The sequence below is a fragment of the Trifolium pratense genome, linkage group LG1 (assembly GCF_020283565.1).
Source record: "Trifolium pratense cultivar HEN17-A07 linkage group LG1, ARS_RC_1.1, whole genome shotgun sequence".
Lineage (NCBI taxonomy): Eukaryota > Viridiplantae > Streptophyta > Magnoliopsida > Fabales > Fabaceae > Trifolium > Trifolium pratense.
The window spans coordinates 7,482,847-7,503,408 of record NC_060059.1 but is presented as its reverse complement, the minus strand read 5'-3'; the positions used below and the strand labels follow the sequence as shown (position 1 = coordinate 7,503,408).

General features: G+C 33.4%; 2 protein-coding genes across 2 annotated transcripts; one reads left to right on the top strand and one right to left on the bottom strand.

The window, feature by feature from the left end:
- The first annotated feature begins 4,681 nt into the window (after positions 1 to 4,681).
- Positions 4,682 to 10,706, top strand: LOC123913423. The gene is made up of 7 exons (XM_045964161.1): positions 4,682 to 4,805; positions 4,909 to 4,983; positions 5,966 to 6,052; positions 6,151 to 6,589; positions 6,706 to 7,634; positions 7,761 to 8,966; positions 9,040 to 10,706. The coding sequence occupies exons 1-7, from the start codon at positions 4,682 to 4,684 to the stop codon at positions 10,704 to 10,706; spliced, it is 4,527 nt and encodes a 1,508-aa protein (XP_045820117.1).
- A 2,450-nt stretch (positions 10,707 to 13,156) lies between these two features.
- On the bottom strand, positions 13,157 to 18,594 carry LOC123903819 (ATP synthase mitochondrial F1 complex assembly factor 1-like). Its single transcript, XM_045953463.1, has 4 exons — positions 18,085 to 18,594; positions 14,057 to 14,136; positions 13,915 to 13,973; positions 13,157 to 13,507 (listed from the first exon to the last, which is right to left on the bottom strand). The coding sequence occupies exons 1-4, from the start codon at positions 18,388 to 18,390 to the stop codon at positions 13,203 to 13,205; spliced, it is 750 nt and encodes a 249-aa protein (XP_045809419.1). The 5' UTR covers positions 18,391 to 18,594; the 3' UTR covers positions 13,157 to 13,202.
- Positions 18,595 to 20,562: the final 1,968 nt, after the last annotated feature.

Genomic DNA, 20,562 nt, shown 5'->3' with positions numbered 1-20,562 from the left:
GCGAATTTGCACGATGTTTTTCATGTATCACAATTGCGCAAGTATGTGTCTGATCCGACACACGTGATTGAATCGGACGATGTTCAAGTGAGGGATGACTTGACCATCGAGACTGTGCCTTTGAGAATCGAAGGGAGAGAAGTGAAGAGGTTGAGAAACAAAGAGATTGCATCCGTGAAAGTCGTGTGGGGAGGACCGGCGGGTGAGAATGCAACGTGGGAATTGGAAAGCAAGATGAGAGATTCTTATCCCGATCTGTTTCTAGGTAATTTCGAGGGCGAAATTCTTTTAAGGGGGGTAGGATTGTAACGACCCGTTTTTCGTATTCGTATATTTTAATAAATGTATTTTTATTTATTAAATGGCTTTTATTATTTTAGTGGGCGACGAATAATTATTTAGCCGATCGTAAGTTATTAGACGCGAGAACCATTGTTTTGGGCTTGAGGGGCGTGAGAGGCAATGGGCCTAAGCCAAATGGGCTTGGTTCATGACACTTGAGAAGTAGTATAAGTAGCAAGTCCAACTTATGAATAGTTTCATAAATTCATTTCTTGAGTTTGAGTGAGTAGAAGCAACATAGAACTAAGCTAGGGTTTGGATCAAGAGTGAAAGCTTGAGCAAGAGAAGGCTTGGATCATCATCTTTGCTTAAGGTAAGAGATTAGAATTCATGATTCTTGAGTGACTAGGAGGGGGGAGATTGTCTATGTCTCCGTTCCCGAACTCTCCCACTCAATTTCTTTTAGACTTTTGATAAGCTTTTGTATGTGAGTATGATGTTTTTCATCATCACTTTGTATGTGTTAATCACTAGCTTGATTCCATGATGATTATGTATGTGTTTAGATCATTTTTGGAAAGTTTGAGAAAGTTACTTAAAACTCAAGTAATTGCCATGATTTTGATTATTAGAGGTATTTGGATGTTTGGAAGGGATGATTAATGTTCCTTGATACCATATATGTTTGGAATGGCTGTTTATATGAATTTATAACATGTTTGGATGAATTTTTGAGTTGATTTAGTGTTAAACCGCCTTAGACAACTCAAGAACAGATTTTCTTTCTGGTGTAGTTCGCTTAGCGAACAGGAGTTCGCTACAGCGAATGAGTTCGCTACCTGTTCGCCATGTACCTGTAATCCTCTGATGTAGTTCGCTACAGCGAATTGAGATTCGCTTAGCGAATGAGTTCGCTACCTGTTCGCTTTGGATTCGCTCAGCGAACAGTACTGAACCTGCAACTTTTGTTAAGGTTTGTAAGTATGATTTGGCACTTGTAACATGGTTTAAGAGTATCCTTACATGATTGTTGATACATGTTGATACTGTTAATGCTTATTGTTAATCGTTATATGATTGATAAACGTGTATGCAATAAGTTGTAGCTTAAAATGAGCAATGTGAAGATTTGGCATTAATTTGTAATGTTAAGTGAATGTGTTTGAATTGTGTTTCCGCATTCATAATGAGTAGCTTCGAGCTAGAAATATCATATTGATGATATGTGCAAACATACATGCATTCATGTATATATATGTTGAAATTGGAAACTTGGGTTCCAATAGTTTTAATGGATTTTTGAGTCCATAAGGAAGCCGAGGATCGGATTAGATGAATCCATAAGATCTAGAGCTGCTATCCAGCAGGATATAAAACTGTTTAACTTATCCATGAGGGATATGAAGGTTTGGTAAGTTCCGAACAATCCGGCAAGATGTAAAACTGTTTAACTTATCCATAAGGGGTAAAAGGCAATTGGTACCACATGCATTAGTCGTGTCTAGGGATGGCATGACATAGAATGATTGGCATTAGATACATTAGGGTAAATGCGCATATATTTGATAAATGGTATGTGACATTATCTGGTTGAACTGTGCTAAACTTTATTAATTGATAATTGTTTAATGCGATGTTTTGGCATGAGATAGAATATGTATGAGGTAGTTCGAAAGTATAAGACTTTCTTATGCTCGTATGATATGCGATTATGTTTTCTAACTCTCTGCTTTGTGTTATTTGCTGGACCTTTGGGGGTTCAGATATTCAGGCTGAGGACTGTGCCGACGTTTAGACTGCGGTATTAGCTGGGTGTTGAAGATACCTTTTGGTGAGGAGACTTAGCATAGATTACTCCTCTTAGTACTAGCTTTTGACTAGGGTTTGTAAATAGTAAATGCTCTGGTAATGTAACATCGAGTCGGGGTTACGCTTGGATTTCATCGTATATCGGTGTTACCTTTTGTTATGCTAGTTCTTGTATAAGTGACATCCTTAGGGATGAATATGGCTTATGTATATATATATGTATATATATATGATGTGAATGAATCCGCTGTTGCTTTTCATGTTAAATTTCATGATGCTCTGTGTGTATGCTTGTGTTTTAATTACCGCGTGGCACTCTGCCTTTACACTTGTTAAAAAGTTTTTAAAATTACGTTTTTAAGGGTAGTACGGGTTAGGGTGTTACAGTTAATATGTTGATTTTCTTATGGGTGTAATGAATTTAGTGTTATTCGTTTTGATTTATTTCTTGGCCTCTTGTGGTTGTGTTGTATCAGAGTTTTTAACTAATGGTGTTTTTATTTCTCTTGGACTATGATTAAAAATATAATTGTATTGACTTAGTTTGTGTGTTTTTAATTAAGAATCTATGTCTTCCCAAAGTAGAGTATAGTTATTTAGTAGGTAAAATTATTTACTGGTTTCTCTTTTGGTTATGAATAGACAATTGATTAATGTGTTGTATTTTTTCATATTATATGAGGATTAACAAGGATAATTATTTGATGGCTAATTATGTAGTCTTCACCACCATAGATGAGTAATGTATCGAATAAGAATTTTATAAAATACATTATTTGATTAATAATTTATATTGTATAAATTATTGATTAAATTTTATTTTGAAAATTATTTGATGGGTTATCAAGACTCATCGATGTTGGATTTTGTTTAATTTGTATTCGCCATAATTTTATTCATAACTGGTTTATCGTAAATAAATAAATATTATAAATAAAATTTAATCTTAATTTATTTTTTGTGAGATGGTTTATGTCGGTTAATGGATATTTGGTAAATTTTTAAATTAAATTAGGATATTATATTAGGATTAACAAGGATAATTATTTGATGGCTAATTATTTAGTCTTCACCACCATAGATGAGTAATGTATCGAATAAGAATTTTATAGAATAAATTATTTGATTAAAAATTTATATCGTATAAATTATTGATTAAATTTTTTTTGAAAATTATTTGATGGGTTATCAAGACTCATCGACGGTGGATTTTGTTTAATTTGTATTCGCCATAATTTTATTCATAACTGATTTATCGTAAACTATTTGATGAAGTGCTCCTTATTAAAATTTATATATTCAAATGTATTTTGATTTTTTTTTCCTTTGATATCAAGTTGTCACGCTTTGTTTTTGTTAGTCATTCACTAGCTTACTATTCCCTCTGTTATCTATATGCCATAGCTACAGCTAATATGCATTATTGAGTGAGACTATAGACTAGCTCTAGGAAAGATGCATTATTGAATTAGTTTCAATTGATTAAGTGTATGTTTGGTTTCAATTCTGGAGCATCCAGAATTGATTCTGGACGTGTAGAATTGATTCTGACTTGTTTGGTTTCTCAAAAGTAGAATTGATTCTGCCTCCAAAATTGATTCTACTTGAAGCCAGAAATTGTAGCTTCTGATTCTATAATTGATTTTTACACTCAAATTTTTTGTTCAACTCACTTTTTTATAAATATATCCAAACATAAACCACGTCAGCTTAAAATCAATTTTGGCCAGAATCAATTTTACAGAATCAATTCTGCCAAAATCAATTATCTCCGCCGCAGAACCAAACACATGCTAAGTGTATGTTTGGTTTCAATTCTGGAGCATTCATAATTGATTTTGGACGTGTATAATTGATTCTCAGTTGTTTGGTTTCTCAAAAGTAGAATTTATTCTGCCTCCAGAATTGATTCTACTCGAAGCTATAAATCGTAGCTTTTGATTCTAAAATTGATTTTTACACTCAAATTTTTTGTTCAACTCATTTTTTCATGAATATATCCAAACACAAACCACTTCACCTTAAAATCAATTTTGGCCATAATCAATTTTACAAAATCAATTCTGCCAAAATCAATTCTCTCCGCCGCATAACCAAACACACGCTAAGCAATCAGCTACTATTCCGTCTCTTATTATAAGCATTATTTTAAATGACAATATCCTAATTGTAATTCTCAAAAAATACACATATATCATAATACTCTCTCCAGTCCTTTTTATAAGGAACAATTTGGAAAAAAAATTCTGGCCATTTTTATAAGAAACAATCATTAAATTTATTCTTACAATTCCATTTTTATCCTTATTAAATTCTCTTCAGCCATAGTTAAATTTAGCTTAAGCTAGGCTATTTTATATATTATTATTTATATTGATGTTAAATAATGTATTTTGTCTTTTTTGTGGTTCAATTATTGGATCTCTAAATTCCCAATTTGTCCTTTATGTTGTTTCATTTATCCTTTTTTTTCTTATAAATGCTTAATTGTGTTTGTCTCAATTCATTGTAATTTGAGAACATACAAGCTCTTTAGTTCATTTTACTATTGCACAATTATTTTACAAGTTTGTTCATAATTTAGATAATGATGGTTAATTCAACAGGGCTTTGTAATTTAAGCAGGTTGATGCGACGCATTCGTATAGAAAAAATGAAACTTAAACGTCTGCAAGGAACTCGAGTTATTAAAAAAATTAGTATTAGACGTGGATGTAAGTTTATTCTCTATAATTTTTTAACTTTGCTTAGTAGTTATTTAATATGGTACGAAGTTTTTTTCTTTTTGTGTAACAATTTTCATATTATTTTTACCAGTGTCTTGGTCAAGGGCTGGAATGCTTTTGTTGGAGCAACAAATTTCAAATTCTTCTAACAATTATTCTTCATCATGTAATAATACTTAATATTACTTAGAGCACAACCAAATATATATATATATATATATATATATATATATATATATATAGATAGACAGATAGATAAATAGATAGATATATGTCTTGTGTTATTGTGGGTTTCTTATAGATATTTGATTTTCGTATAATATTTGTGACAAAAAAAAAATTTGTCCAAACTCTCATATCCTTTTATATATTTTTATAGATTTTTTATTTTCAGTTAATTTGTAAGAGGAGTAAAATATATGAAATTTTTTTATTTTTATTATTCATAAAGTAAGTTTTAGCAAGTCCTCTTTGTTAAAAAAAAAACCCTCAGTAAATCCTAAATATTGTAGTTTTGAAGCAATTTTTGTGAATCATTTTCACTATTTACACCTGGGACTTCCTAAAATTGAGTATTTTTTTTTTTTTTTAACAATTGATTCATGATCATTTACCTAAAATTAAGTTGGTTTTAATTAAAATAAAAAAATAAAAAAACAACTCACACATTTAAAAATATATGAAAAAATAAAAATAAAAAGGCAACCCATTAGTAATAAAAAAAATGCAAATCGAAATCAACACTAAAGACTTAAAACAAAAAAAAGCCCAGAAATTTCATCCCTTTAGTGAAACTGAAAGTAACTATCACCTTCCAGTTGAAAAAAAAAAAAAAAAAAACCATAAGATTGGTCTTATTTGTTGGTGTTGAAAATCTTCAATTTTTGGGGCGAAATCCTTCTGGTTTTTACTGAAAAAAAGAACATTATACCTTTATGGAGATCAGTTGGTTTTTATGCTTGATTAATTCAAATCTACAAAGGGTAAAGAGAAGTTTGTATGTTGTTCATCCAATATTTGGTTCGAATAGCACCTGAAGATTGTTATTCGTGTTTGGTTTGTTAAGTGAGTTCTGATTGGCAATGGAATTTGTTCTTCCGGTGATTATCCTCGGAATTTTTTGTAATTTCATTGAATTTTTTACACAGGTCGTGCTGGTTGTTCATACGAGGATGAAAATGCTCTACAGCCAGATTTTACAAACATTAGGAAATTTCGATCAAGTGAAGTAGTAGGTACGATTACAAACTAATTAATAGATTCTTATTGTATATTTTGCATTTAATTAATGGTTGTAATTTTAGTTTTTTATAATGTAATTGTCAAATTACAGAGTATATGGATATTGGTGATATGGATATTGTGTGTCCGGATTGTGGCGCAATGATTTGGTATTACGAGAGAGCTAAAAAGGATCCTGGGAGCAATGCGGTTAGAGTTTCTTTCTGTTGTAAAAAGGGCAAAATCTTGATTCCATATTTGGAGGAACCACCACCTCTAATAAGATCTCTTTTCAATGGATTTCACCCAAAAAGTTCTCATTTTTTTGGAAATATAAGATCTTACAATAACATGTTTTCTTTTACTTCACTCGGAGGAAGAGTTGATACTGCATCTAATGAGGGACATGGTCCTCCTCATTTTGTTATTGCTGGGCAAAATTACCACCGAATTGGTAGCTTACTTCCTAAACATGGTGAATCTCCAAAATTTGCTCAGTTATATATATATGATACTCAAAATGAGGTTTCAAATCGATTATCCCATTTCAGGTAATTATTTATTCGATTCAATATATTTCAATTATCTTATTGTTTTCATTGATAAATTGTAAAATAGATAATTTAATTTTGGTGACATATAACATGTGATTTGTGTTCTTTCGTAGTTCCCTGGATTCTAAGAAAGCACTTGATCCATTGTTGGTGGCAGATATTTTGGCTGTTATGGATGAACACAATTTGTTGGTGAAATGTTTTCGTATGGTTAGGGATTACCTTGATGCTGATCAAAGTGTCTCTGTAAGTTTACGTTTATTTCGTGATCGACAAAGAGATCCCCGAGTTTATAATGTACCTCGGCTTGATGAAGTAACTGCATTGGTTGTTGGTGATATTGGAGACGATGAGGATGGAAGAGATATCGTCGTACGCAAAAAAAATGGATATTTGAAGAGAATTCATGAAACTCATGCAAAGTATATTCCATTGCAATACCCGTTGTTGTTTCCTTTTGGTGAAGATCAGTACCAAGAGAAAATCCCACTTAACCGTTTGACAGCGTCAACAAGTAAAAAAAAAAGAATTCGTGTTCCAATGCGTGCGTTTATAGCTTTTCGTCTTCAAGAGAGAATGAACGAAGATTCTATTATTCTTAGGAGTAGAAGATTATTCCAGCAGTTTGTAGTTGACCTTTATTCGATGATTGAATCTCAAAGGTTATCCTGGGTAAGGTCTAATCAAGAGGAAATTCGATCTGATTTTCTTGCGGGAATAGAAGAAGCTGTTAGTCGTGGTGATTTTGTTGCATCTTCCATTGGGTCTCGAATTGTTCTACCGTCTTCTTTTACTGGTGGGAGGCGCTACATGTTCAATAATTGTCAAGATGCTATGGCCATTTGCAAAAAATTCGGTTATCCTGATTTATTTCTTACTTTCACCTGCAACCCAAAATGGCCGGAAATACAACGCCACATGGCTAAATCTGGTAACTATTCAGTATACAGACCTGATATTACCTGTCGTGTATTTCAAATGAAATTAAATCTAATGATGGCAGATTTTCGAAAGGGTCAATTTTTCGGTAGGGTTGTTGCAAGTAAGTAATCTTCTCTATTTTATTGTGAAGTTATTTATTATTTTTTGCCTTAGTATTTTTTTGTCTTTTTATTGTTCTATTGTTAAAACTGCTTCTTAATATTCATCATTGATCAACTTTTACAAGGTATGTATACTATTGAATTTCAAAAGAGAGGATTGCCTCATGCACACATTTTATTGTGGTTAGATCCTCAAGATAAATTGACTACAGCGGCTGCAATTGACTCGGTGATTTGTGCTGAATTACCTGATAAAAAGTTGTTCCCTAAACTTTATTCAACTGTAACAAATTTCATGATTCATGGACCATGTGGGAATGGTTTTACCGAATCTCCGTGCATGAAAGATCATCATCGTTGTTCTAAATTTTATCCAAAAAAATTTGTGTCGCATACCTCTTTTGATCCAAGTGGATATCCTATTTATAGGCGCAGAGACTCTGGGCACACTGTGATTAAAAAGGAAGCGATTCTAGATAATCGAAGTGTTGTTCCGTACAATCCGAAACTCATGATGAAATATCAAGCGCATGTTAATATAGAATATTGTAACAAATCAAATTGCATTAAATATTTGTTTAAGTATATTAACAAAGGAGTTGATAGAGTGACTGCTACTTTACATAAAAGTGATGATGAATGTGTTGATGAGATACAACAGTACTATGACTGCCGGTTTTTGTCTCCATCAGAATCTATTTGGAGGATCTTTGCTTATAAGATTCATTTTAGGTGGCCTCCAGTCACTAGATTAACTTTCCATACCGAAGGTAACCAGAGAGTGGTCTTCAATGATAGTTCTAATCTAGAGAAGGTTCTAAAGTCCAATAGTGAAAAGGGTACCATGTTTTTAGCTTGGATGGCTGCAAACAGGCAATATCCTCAAGGTCGTCACCTAACATATGCTCAATTTCCAACCTTATTCACTTATGATTCTGATGGTCGGTTCTGGAAACCGAGGAAAAGTGGTGGTTCGGTGGGTCGCTTGACCTACATTCCACATGGTTCCCGTGAGCTTTTTTATTTAAGATTGTTGTTGACCGCCCAAGTTGGATGCACCAGTTTTGAGGATCTTCGTACTGTAAATGGTCATGTCCATGATTCATTTAGGGAAGCTTGTGCTGATTTAAGGTTATTGGAAGATGATCAAGATTTTATCAATGCTATTGTTGAAGTTGCAAATATTGGATCTGGATATTCTATTCGAAAGATGTTTTCCTGTTTTTTGATGTCTAACTCAATGAGTGACCCTTTTAATGTTTGGGAACAGTTATGGGAAATTCTGGCCGATGGAATATTGTATCAAAAGCGTCGTGAGTTGAATTTGCCAGGTGAACTTCTATCTCTTAACAGTTTATTTATGTTGTTTTGATTTATATTTTATTTAATAGTTTTTTTCTTCAGATTTTGTTATGTCCCACGAGGATTTAAAAGAATCATGTCTCATTGAGATTGACAATTATTTGCGGGCAAATGGAAAATCTCTGGAGGACTATGAATGCATGCCGAAGTTAAAAGAACAAAATAATGGTATTTTCAATAACATTTTGCTCGAGAATGAATTTAATTATGACTATGATGATATGAGGATTCTTCACAATGAACATGTTGGTAACTTAAATTCAGAGCAATTGTTTGCATATGAAGATATTTATAAGGTTGTTGATAATGGACTTGGATCTATGTTTTTTGTTGATGGATACGGTGGGACTGGGAAGACGTTCTTGTGGAAAACTCTTTCTTACAGACTTCGTTCGGAGGGAAAAATAGTTGTAAATGTTGCATCTAGTGGTATAGCTTCTATCCTACTTCCTGGTGGTAAAACTGCCCATTCACAGTTTGGAATTCCTTTAGTTCTTACCAAAGAATCTTGTTGCCAAATTGATAAAGGTAGTAAAAAGGCACAGTTGCTGATTATGACTAGCTTAATTATTTGGGATGAGGCTCCTATGATTAATAAGTGGGCTTTTGAAGCTTTTGAAAGAACTCTTCGGGATATAATGAGTGAAGTTGATGTTAAGAATAAATCTCTGCCATTCGGGGGGAAAACTGTCGTTTTTGGTGGAGACTTTAGGCAAATTTTGCCTGTTATTCCTAAAGGATCTCGCGCTGACATTGTTCATGCAACAATTAATTCATCATACCTTTGGCGCAAATGCAAAGTTTTGAGATTAACAAAAAATATGCGCTTACAATTTTCATCCAATTCAGTTGAAAATGAGCAATTACGAGAGTTTGCCAGCTGGATACTTGATATTGGAGATGGTAAGATAGGTATTACTGAAGATGGTGAGTCAATTGTTGAAATTCCTCAAGATATTTTAGTTAAGAGTTCTCTGAACCCAATAGGTGATATTGTTGAGGCAATTTATCCAAATTTGCTTGAAAATATATATGTTCCAGATTTCTTTCAAGATAGGGCTATTCTTGCTCCAACATTGGATGTTGTTGAAGAAATCAATGATTATGTACTTGCTCTCATGCCCGGTGATGCAAAAGAGTATCTCAGTTGTGACTCAGTCTCAAAAGGTGATGATGATGTTGGTGTGGATCTTAGATGGATTACAACTGAGTTTTTGAATGAAATTAAGTGTTCTGGAATGCCAAATCATAAACTCATTATCAAAGTTGGAGCTGTCATTATGCTTTTAAGGAATATTGATGTTTCGTCTGGGCTATGTAACGGCACACGTCTTATTGTTTTCTACATGGGGAACATTGTCATTGGTGCTAAAATCGTAACAGGAACTAATATTGGTGATATTGTTTATATCTCCCGAATGAGTTTGGTACCATCAGATGCCAATGTTTCAATAAGTTTTAGACGGCGCCAATTCCCCTTCTGTGTTTGTTTTGCCATGACAATTAACAAGAGTCAAGGACAAACATTGTCTCACGTTGGTTTATATCTTCCGAGACCAGTTTTTACTCATGGTCAGTTATATGTTGCTGTTTCTCGTGTTAAAACTAGAGCAGGTTTGAAGATTCTTATAGTCGGTGATGATGGTCTAGCCAAAACAAGTACCGTTAATGTTGTTTATCCTGAAGTTTTTCAAAGAATTTGTAGATGACCATCCAATTTCTTAGATTTTTATTATTGTATTTTTTTTTGTTGACAAATATTATTGTATTGTTAAACATGTTTGTGTTGTTGTTTTAAATTGTAATTTTAAAGTGCAGTGTACTCATGCCAATTTATATGTAAATTTTTATTGACTAATGTTATATTTTTATATTGAATTCCTTTCTATATAAATTCTCGAAGGATTGCACATTAATTTACATATCAACATTGTCTCTCATAATACAATTTTTTTTTTCTTCGTTTTTTCAATTCAAATTTTTTCGTAAAGTCATCCTTTGAGGAGAATATTACTTGAACCGTGTCCTATTTACAAGTCTACATCAACTCATTCTTTTCACCCCCCATATGTGAATCTCGCACCAAAATAATAATACATGTTTTTCACTTGAACTGTCTCCCCTTTATTAGTCTACAAGTTATTCTTTTTGACAAAACAAGAAAAATAGTTTTAATCAATAAGAAAAATAGTTAAAATAACGTTTTGTTGGTCAAGATAGGAGAATCTTACGCCGAATGTTAGGGAAAACGACATCGTATGAAGAAAGAAAAAATGAAGAGCTTTTGCTTCAGTTAGGGTTACGGAATGAAAAAATCAAAAACACGCTAAGCATAGGATCTTGCTTAATGGAAATTTTTTTTTTTAAAAAAAAAAAAAAAAAATTTTTTTTTTTTTTTTTTAAAAAAAACCGTGCATTGCACGGGTGAAAAAACACTAGTTATAGACACACAATATCAGTGTCAGTGTGACACACTCCTTTGTTTAGTTTTGTGTCACATTAATTCTTTTATATGTCGATCAAGCTTTGAAAATTTAATTTTATTTGTATATAGTACTGTATATATACTCTCTACCTCCGAAGCAAAAATAATTATATGATGTGCACACAAAAATTGCTCCTGTGTAATACTAGTAGTAAATTGAACATTTCTGTTACCTCTTTATAACCTGTTCACTTAATGAAAAGTGTTGGTAGAGGAAAGATTTACAAAGACAATTGCAAAACCTAAATTCCACATAAATTAAATATAAAAATTAGGTGGATGAGAACCTTAACAATCACTATGATAACCTTTTCAAGACATTAACAATTTTGAAGGTGGAAACTACATGCCTTCTTTATCTGGTGGATGAGAAAATTGAACCTACAAAATATTTATTTTTTTAGTTAAATAATCAGAGGTTGTTACTATCTTCATGAGCATCTTTATTGACTCTAAATTGGATGCTATTATGATATTTTGCAAGCTTCTTCTTAACACTTTTATCAATTATGATATTAGTTTTGTGGTTTAATTTTGAATAAATAAAGGTGGAGCACATTAAACCTCATACACATGACTTCTCTACCTTTTACTATTTGGTGATCACTTTTAAATCTTTAATAATGTATTTAGAATAGAATTTGATTCTTGATTAACTAGTTTAGCATATATTTCTAATGTGGTTTATTAGCCATCAATTGTACTAAGATAATATTAAAACAAAATTTAATCAATTAACAAAACATGTTGCAGCTTTAATCCAACCCATTTAAAATAATGCAAAATGTTCTAGCTCAATTGGCAGGGACATTGCATATATTACGAATAAAGGTTGAGAAATATACCATTGGAATTTCTAGCTCAATTGGGGTTCGAACTCCGACCACTCAACTTATTCGCTTTTAGAGTGGAATTTCTAGCTACTAGGTCTAGGCTGCTAGAAAAAAAAAATAATAATAATACAAAATGAAATCTTTAGCATGAAATATTCAAGTATGTGAGAAAGTGAGTTTCTTTTGTGCTACTATAGAACCATGACTAAGTAGTATTTATTGACATTTTTTTATATAATATATTTATTTATTGACATTTTTATCTAAGACTTCTTCACTCTTATCTATATATTGACATTTTTATGAAAGGCTTCGTCACTCTTATCTATATACTATAATATGTCCCCACAAAAATAACCTATAGTGTGGAAACATGGATATATGACAACTACTTTTTTTGACAAACTCAATGAACTTATTTTCTTCTCATGTTTAGATTCAACCTATCTTTAGTTAAGTTGGAAAAATAAACAAATATAAAGAAAATATGACCAAAAAAAATATTTAAAACATGAAAATACAAGAAATTATTAAATTATGTAAAGGGCGGTGACACGTGTTATGGTGTGTTTGGATAATAAAGTGAGAACATGTCTTTGAAATTTGAATTCTATACCATTCAGACAAAGCAAATGTTGGTAAATATGATTATTCTAACTCTAAATACAAATATAATGTAAAGTTTAACATGAATTGTGTAACTGCATTATGTATTAAGTTTTTATTTCCTTTTTTTTTCACTTTTAACTACAAAGCTGAAAATAAGGTGACAATTTTGTAAATAAAAGTGAAAACAGGAAACAAAAACAAGAAATGTTATCTCAAACTAAACTGGTCTTAGTTTAGCAGATGTTGAATGTTGAATTGAATATGGTTTAGTTGGTTGGTTACAAAATAGGCATGTCCAATGCTTGCAAGACATCTTTGAACTCAAAATCGCGCGTTTCTTTGTTGAACCTCTCAACTAGTTTGTACCTGACATCATTCAAATAAAAAGACTGAGCAGTTTCCATAAGCCATTTTGCCTCTGAATCAGTCAGCTTGCTGGTAAATACAATATCGCCGCGGATGAGTACCAAGTCTTTGCTCTCTGCAAATTCTGTGTAGAAGGAGACAGTAAAGTAGGGTGATGCTTGTGTTCCTCTAGCCTTGTAATCTTCAAGACCTGTAAATAGCATGTGCGGCGTTTGTACTGCAAGAAATCGTGATTATGTATGTGAGTGAGACAACAATCAAAGTGTAAATAAGAAAAACACATGGAAATGCTCAGAATAAGGGTCTTGTTTGAATTGAGCTTATCTACTTACATAAGCACTTATCAGACTGTTCTGGAGAGCTTATGAAGATAACTAATGACATGTCTGTCAGTTGTTTTCAACTTATTCTCATAACCTCTCCAAGATAACTTATGAAAACAACTTAAAGCTTATATGAAAACAATTTGACTTTATTTTATCCTTTGTTATAGAAATAGCTTATATATAAACACTTTTGATTCACATGACTACGTATTATTATATATTTACAAATACAGATTAGTAATCCGGTATGACACATTTGATTCAAATAAATGATAAGAGAGGGTAATTTTTATCAAACCTTGAACAAACATTGTCGTATAGCCACTTCCCCTCCACAAAGGAATGACAAAATATCGGCTGCCAAGGACAAGTAGAAATAAGAACATGAGATCTGGAAGAGCACAAATTCATAGTATAAGTATGTTGATCAAATTGATTACCATTCCTTAGCTCTATGCTCTAGCAAGTGATAAAGTTTTGCTTTCATAGACGCTCCAATATGACCTCTACCTATGTGATACTGAAACAAAATCGGCCAAATCATATAATTAAAAATTAAAATAACAAAGAAACTGATGCAAACCCGGATCAAACAAACATTAAATGTAAGAAAAGTGAGCAGTTACGGAAAATAGAGTGTATTGGAATTCAAAGGAAAATACAATAGAATGAAGATCCTATTGTCCATAGAGCTATGCTCCTTCAGAGAACCAATACTCTCTGCCTCTTTGCTGTATGATTCTTCTTGATACCTTTTCTCTCTCCACTCAACCTCCTTATAACTGAATTTCCCTTACAAAATTCATTTCCCACTTCTCTTCTCTCACTCTCAGTTATGTGGATCTTCCCATTTTGTCCTCTATTTCTCTTAACATAAACCCTCCATACTATAGGCCTAGACAAATTATGTGCTAACTGTCTCCTTGAACCCACCTTCTCATTCAGAGTCCCACCAGAAACCAAAAATTGACTTATAATTGCTACATAGCCTGACAGCTGTTTCATAAGTTGCATCAACATACCATGAAAACTTAGAAAACAACTATGTGGCAACAAAGGAAAAAACTCTTCTAAAATTTGCACTGTCACCTAATTGAAAAATTAAGGATGCACTTTAATTTATTTTTTTTAAATTGTGCACATACCCTTACTTGCGTACTTTATAGCAAGCTCAAAATGAGCCGTATTCCTACAACAATGTTCATGGTATGGTCACCGGAAAATTCTAGAGAACCACAGGGAAGAAGGACGTGGTTCTTTTACAAAGATCACATTCATATTTCTATATGCTCATGGATTTTCTGGTTGTAACATACAAATCACACATCCCACTTTGACACTTAGATACGGAGGACAAACCAATTTGGAGATTGACTAGAGATGGTTCTTACTCGGTCAAATCTGCCTATTATAATACCATGGATCACCTCATCGATAAATCTCACCTCCGTATAGCAGGAAATTGGAAAGATATGTGGAATCTGAAAATCCCAATGCAACATGATTTGTTTAACATGCTGTCCAGATTTTCTCAACAGAAAAAATGCCTCCTTGCAATGGGAATTGGGAGTTTATGGTGGAGAAGGAATGGTTTAATTTTAAATGCGGCTAAAGAAGTTTGGATGGAGTTAGGTATGTAGAATATTATCAGCCCTCTTGTGGAGAATGCAACATGATTTGTTTAACATGCTGTCCAGATGGTGCTACGTGGAGAATGCAACATGATTTGTTCAACAGCAAAAATGACTCCTTGCAACGGGAATTTGGAGTTTATGGTGGATAGTATTAGTTCCCCAAATCAATAAGCTTTATTAAGGAATGGTATAATTTGGGGGAATGTGAACCGGTCTACCATTGACTATTGAGGTTGCTAGGAGAGCTGTTCAAACTTTAGAAGATTGGAGACAGGCTTGTGCCAAGGACAAACCTGCAGCTGCACATCAGCAAAACAGTGTCAGTTTGCGCTGGAGAAAACCAGTCTCGGGGAGGTTAAAGTGCAATATAGATGCTGCTCTTTTTTATGACAATAATAGCTTTGGTTGTGGCATATGTATTTGTGATGATGGACAGGGTGTTTTGGTAGAAGCAAGGTCAACCTAGTTCAGATGCACACCCACCCCAACCCAATAGAAGCAGAAGCATGCGTCATGCAGGCTTTAAAATGGTTACAAGACAAAGAAATGCATCGCATTATGTTAGAAATAGGTTGCATGCAAGTTGTAGAGAGTCTGAAGAATGAGGTGGGTAGGATTACTAGTAGGTGCAAAAGTCTCGTATTAAACTTCAATAACTTAAGGGTAAGTCATGTTAGGAGGCAAGCAAATCAAGTAGCTCATTCTCTTGCAAGGGCTTCTCGTTATTTCAGTCCTGCTTAAAACATACAAATCACACATAAGAGTGAGATGCTTAGGTGTTTCCTATTATTTATTTTTAATCAGCAAATTTTATTAGGCTTCCTCCAATACAAGAAATATTGAAGGAGCAGAAAACGAAACAGAGGTGGAACACCATACAATAAAGAGCACCAAGTCCTTACAACAAAGGACTGGTCTCAAGGCAAACAACCCAAGCCCCTGGATACACCAAAACAGAAAACCCGCCCCTCCTAGGCTAAACCAGTAAGCTGAGAAAAACAATCCCCAAGGATACAAAAAATCTGGCTTTTGGGAGTAAACCGAGACCGACCTTAGCAGCCCCCAAACAATCTAAACACTCCGAAATCAACGAAGGAGGCACTCTCTGGGATCCCAAGACCACTCATAAAATAAACACGGAGATATTTTCGTCCTTGCTAAACACCATTTCTAGCTCAAAACTTTAACATCATCAACAATGACCTTCGGAACGAAGGAACCATTAGCAAAGATCGAACTATTCCCCGCCTTCCATAAACACCAAAGAGTAGCATGCCAAATCAATAAGAAGCCTTGACAAATCTTCACATTACTCGCGGAACCTCTCAAAACCTCAAAAAGCAAAAAAAGAGATGGAGGAATGACAATCACCACACCTAGCCACTGAAAGACCTCGTACCACACCATCACAGCGCTTGGGCAATGCAAAAAGAGATGGATAGAAGATTTGACACTACCAACACACCCAACACACTCCCAAGGCAAGTCCGTGTCTAGCAAGCCATGAACCTCAAGATTACACCTAGTCGGGATCCAATCATAAAGTAATTGCCAAGAAAAAGCAATTACTTTAGAAGGTGACGGACTACCCCAAATTTGATCGAAAACCAATACCTTGTCTTCTCCCAACTCATCATCGGACCGGAGTTCTTCAACAAGGTAAATATAAGAATAATTAACCAAAAACACTCCTTCCGGATCCAGCTTCCAACTCCAACAATCATCGTCCAAAGAGAACACAACCGGCTCCAAGAGCTCTCTCAACCGAACTACAAGATCAACTTCCCATTGGAAGAGATCCCTACGCCAAGAGAAAGACCAACACCAAGTCTGACCATGATTTTCACAAAAATCAATCACCATGTTATTCTTTTGAGTCGAAAGGGAAAACAAACGAGGGAAAGCAACCGAGAGGGGAACCTCGCCAATCCAACAAGTAGTCCAAAAATAAGTAGAGTTACCATTACCCAACTTCCTAGAAACCGACTCACTAGCCAATTTTTAGACTCTACCACCTTGTCTAAAGCACAAATATCTTTCCAATTGATCAACAACAACAAGCAGAAGCTTAACTAAGTCCACAAATTTCCTTTTTTGGTTCCTTTCTTCTTCCTTGGACATCATATCCAAACTATTTCCTTTGTCTGAAGTCCCCAACAATCCAAAGAAATCTTAAAAAGCAAGTGACAAAGACAAAAAATGCATTTTAAGATTACTCCGGGTCTCCAACCCCAGTCTTAATGCAGGATAATACTATATTGGCTTAATTAGTAAAATGGTCCCTTAAAGACATTTTTTGTTTCACATTGGTCCCTTAAAGAAAAAAAAGACCAAATAGGTCCCTTAAAGAAAAAAAGGTCCGAATAGGTCCCTTAAAGATATCTCTGTTAATCAGTTTGGTCCCTTAAAGACATCTCCGTTAATCAGTTTGGTCCTCGAAAAAATGGACGGAAAGGACCAAACCGATTAACGGAGATGTCTTTAAGGGACCTATTCGGACTTTTTTTTCTTTAAGGGACCTATTCGGACTTTTTTTTCTTTAAGGGACCTATGTGAAACCAAAAATGTCTTTAAGGGACTATTTTATTAATTAAGCCTACTATATTATACTCTTTCAATCAGGATCACAATCTCTAGTAATACTTTTTTCTTCTAGTATTAAAATTAACCTACCCATAGTGTTAAAATTGGTGTTTATCTTTTCTTTTCATGACTATCATTAACATTTGTGAGCAACTAACATAAAAATTTCACATGACATCAGAATCTTCAAATCAAATAAGTGAAAAGAATAAGGAAAAATAAATTGAAATTAAGAAAAAATGAGACCTTACATCATCCCAAATTGAAGCAATATCTTCAACATAATGATCCTTGAGTCTCTCAACATCTACAATAGAATCCAATGGCTTCTGTTTCAAAGGGTTAAACCCAGTGGCGAACCTTGACGTTCTGCAGAATCCAAGCGAACCCCATTTCAGGAAATCACAGGGAATCTCTGGTTGATGCAATTTCCGGGAAGTTACTCCGATTGAAAATGTAGAAAAAGAGTGCACAGAAGGGTCATTGAATAAAAACAAGTTTCTGGCATTGGAGGCTATGGTTCTCCAAATTGTGGAAGTTGAGGATACCTTTTGCATTGCAGAATCTGAAAATGTAAGAAAGAAACAAACTTGAGAATTAGCACAGTGGCAGATTTCAGATTTAGGTGCTTTGTTTCAATGACAGGGTTTAGCAGAAGTTTCACTGGGATGTTTTTTTGGTACAGTTGGACCGAATTTTGTTTTCGGTCTGAAACGGACCGGTTCGGTTTTGAAAAATGGTTTAGGTATTTAAAATTGGACAAAATTTAGTTGCACTTTTGGAGCTAAGATATGGGAAATCGTTAGGTGAGTACTTGATCTGGTTTATGGTGGATTGGTATTTGAAAGTGTTATGGGTTGGGTATAAGTTTAATTTAGTGTCGTCTTTGGCATCTTGGTTTAAAACAATGCGTTCAGTCTTCATTTTTTGACGTTTTCTCTCCCAACCCCCCTCAATTCTTTTCTACCCCCTGAATTTCCGTTTTTGCCCCTGGGGGGTACTGCGGTTTATACGAACCGAAATAAGCTGACATTCTGATAAATTTCGGTAACCACTTACCGAAATCTGGGACATTTCGGTTCGCATGTACCGAAACAATTATTTCGGTAAATTTCTACCGAAAATGGCCTAATTCCAGCGACCAACGTACCGAAATCTAGGACATTTCGGTTCGCAGATACCGAACAAGCTGACGTTCGTTTTTTGTGTACCGAAAACGCTAATGTTCGGTTTGCAGTTACCGAAATGGTTAATATTTGACTTCGGTGAATGCGAACCGAAGTTTTTTGGCAAAAATGTTTCAAACCGCAAGGGGCAAACTTGGATTTTTGGGGGGTAGAAAAGAATTGAGGGGGGTTGGGAGAGAAACCATCTCATTTTTTATGTTATAATTAATGGAGAATGTTAACTTGTGCCCTTAAAGACACATGTTAAGAAGATAAATGTGGAAAAAATTTATTGAACTTGTGGTGTATTCAATTATCTAAACATTAAATGTTTTGTATCATTAAATGCTATATTTCTATTTTTAGGTAGCTTAACATGTGCCCTTAGGGCACAAGTTAACATGACCCATAATTAATATCTGAATAATTGTTGTTTAATGTTAATCATGGTATATATGTCGTTGGTCGTAAAAGTCTTCATTTTTTTCCGTCACATTCGGCCTCACATTAATGGTTGTGGCTCTGCGTTGGGGCTATATTTATTTGTGCGTTATTTTTTACCAAGATTTCTCATTTTTAAGTACAAGTTTACGATTTAGTCAAAAAAAAAAAAGTACAAGTTTATGGTTTTTCACATTCTTACATATTATATTCATTGGATCGTCGTATCAATTGTAAAGTCAAATAATACCACAAGTTTCTACTTATTAAGAACACCATCGATTGTTAAAATTTTAAACAATTTTTAAATATCAATATATGAGATATTTTTCCAACTTAGAACTTTAGATCTCAATTAAGATTTAAAAATAACAATTTATAGGCTTTACAATCGCCATACCATTTTGAATCACCATACAAACTTCAAAGCCCTACAAATTTGTGTGTTTGTTTTACTTATCAACAATCACAACTTAATACTAGATGGTATAACACTTTTTTTATAGATTACATCTGTTAAATATAATCTTATTCAAAACATTGTCAAACACTAAATATAAATATCTTCCGATCTTTCTTAATGAGATATGACAATTAGTTCGCTAAGTTGTATGTGGCTAATTTCTTCCTGAAACCCTTAGTTGTGTATCTATATATATAATTCCTAAATAGTTCTCCTAACCCTAATCCACTTAGACCAATTAAATTGTTTCATTTAGCCACATCATCTATATTATTATTATTATTATTATTAGTTATTATTATAATTATTATTGTCATCTCTATACTTTTCATATTCTACATTTATATACTTATGCCTTTTTAATATACACTCACTCAAGCTTTTACTTAGCCTTTACTTTTTTTGGTGAATATAATAATTTTTGCTTACTATATTATAATAAGGAGAATACAAAAATACACACTAATTAACTTTGTAACTCTCGGTAATATATTTTTCATTTCTTAAGTCACAATTCAATTTTCATCCCTTGGACTCTTCTACCAATATTTTAATATATAGCTTACAACTGTTTTAATTTGTATCCTATTCATATTTTCCTAACTAACCATTACGAATGTTAGAAACAAATATTTTCATCCCCTGGTGCTCAATCATGT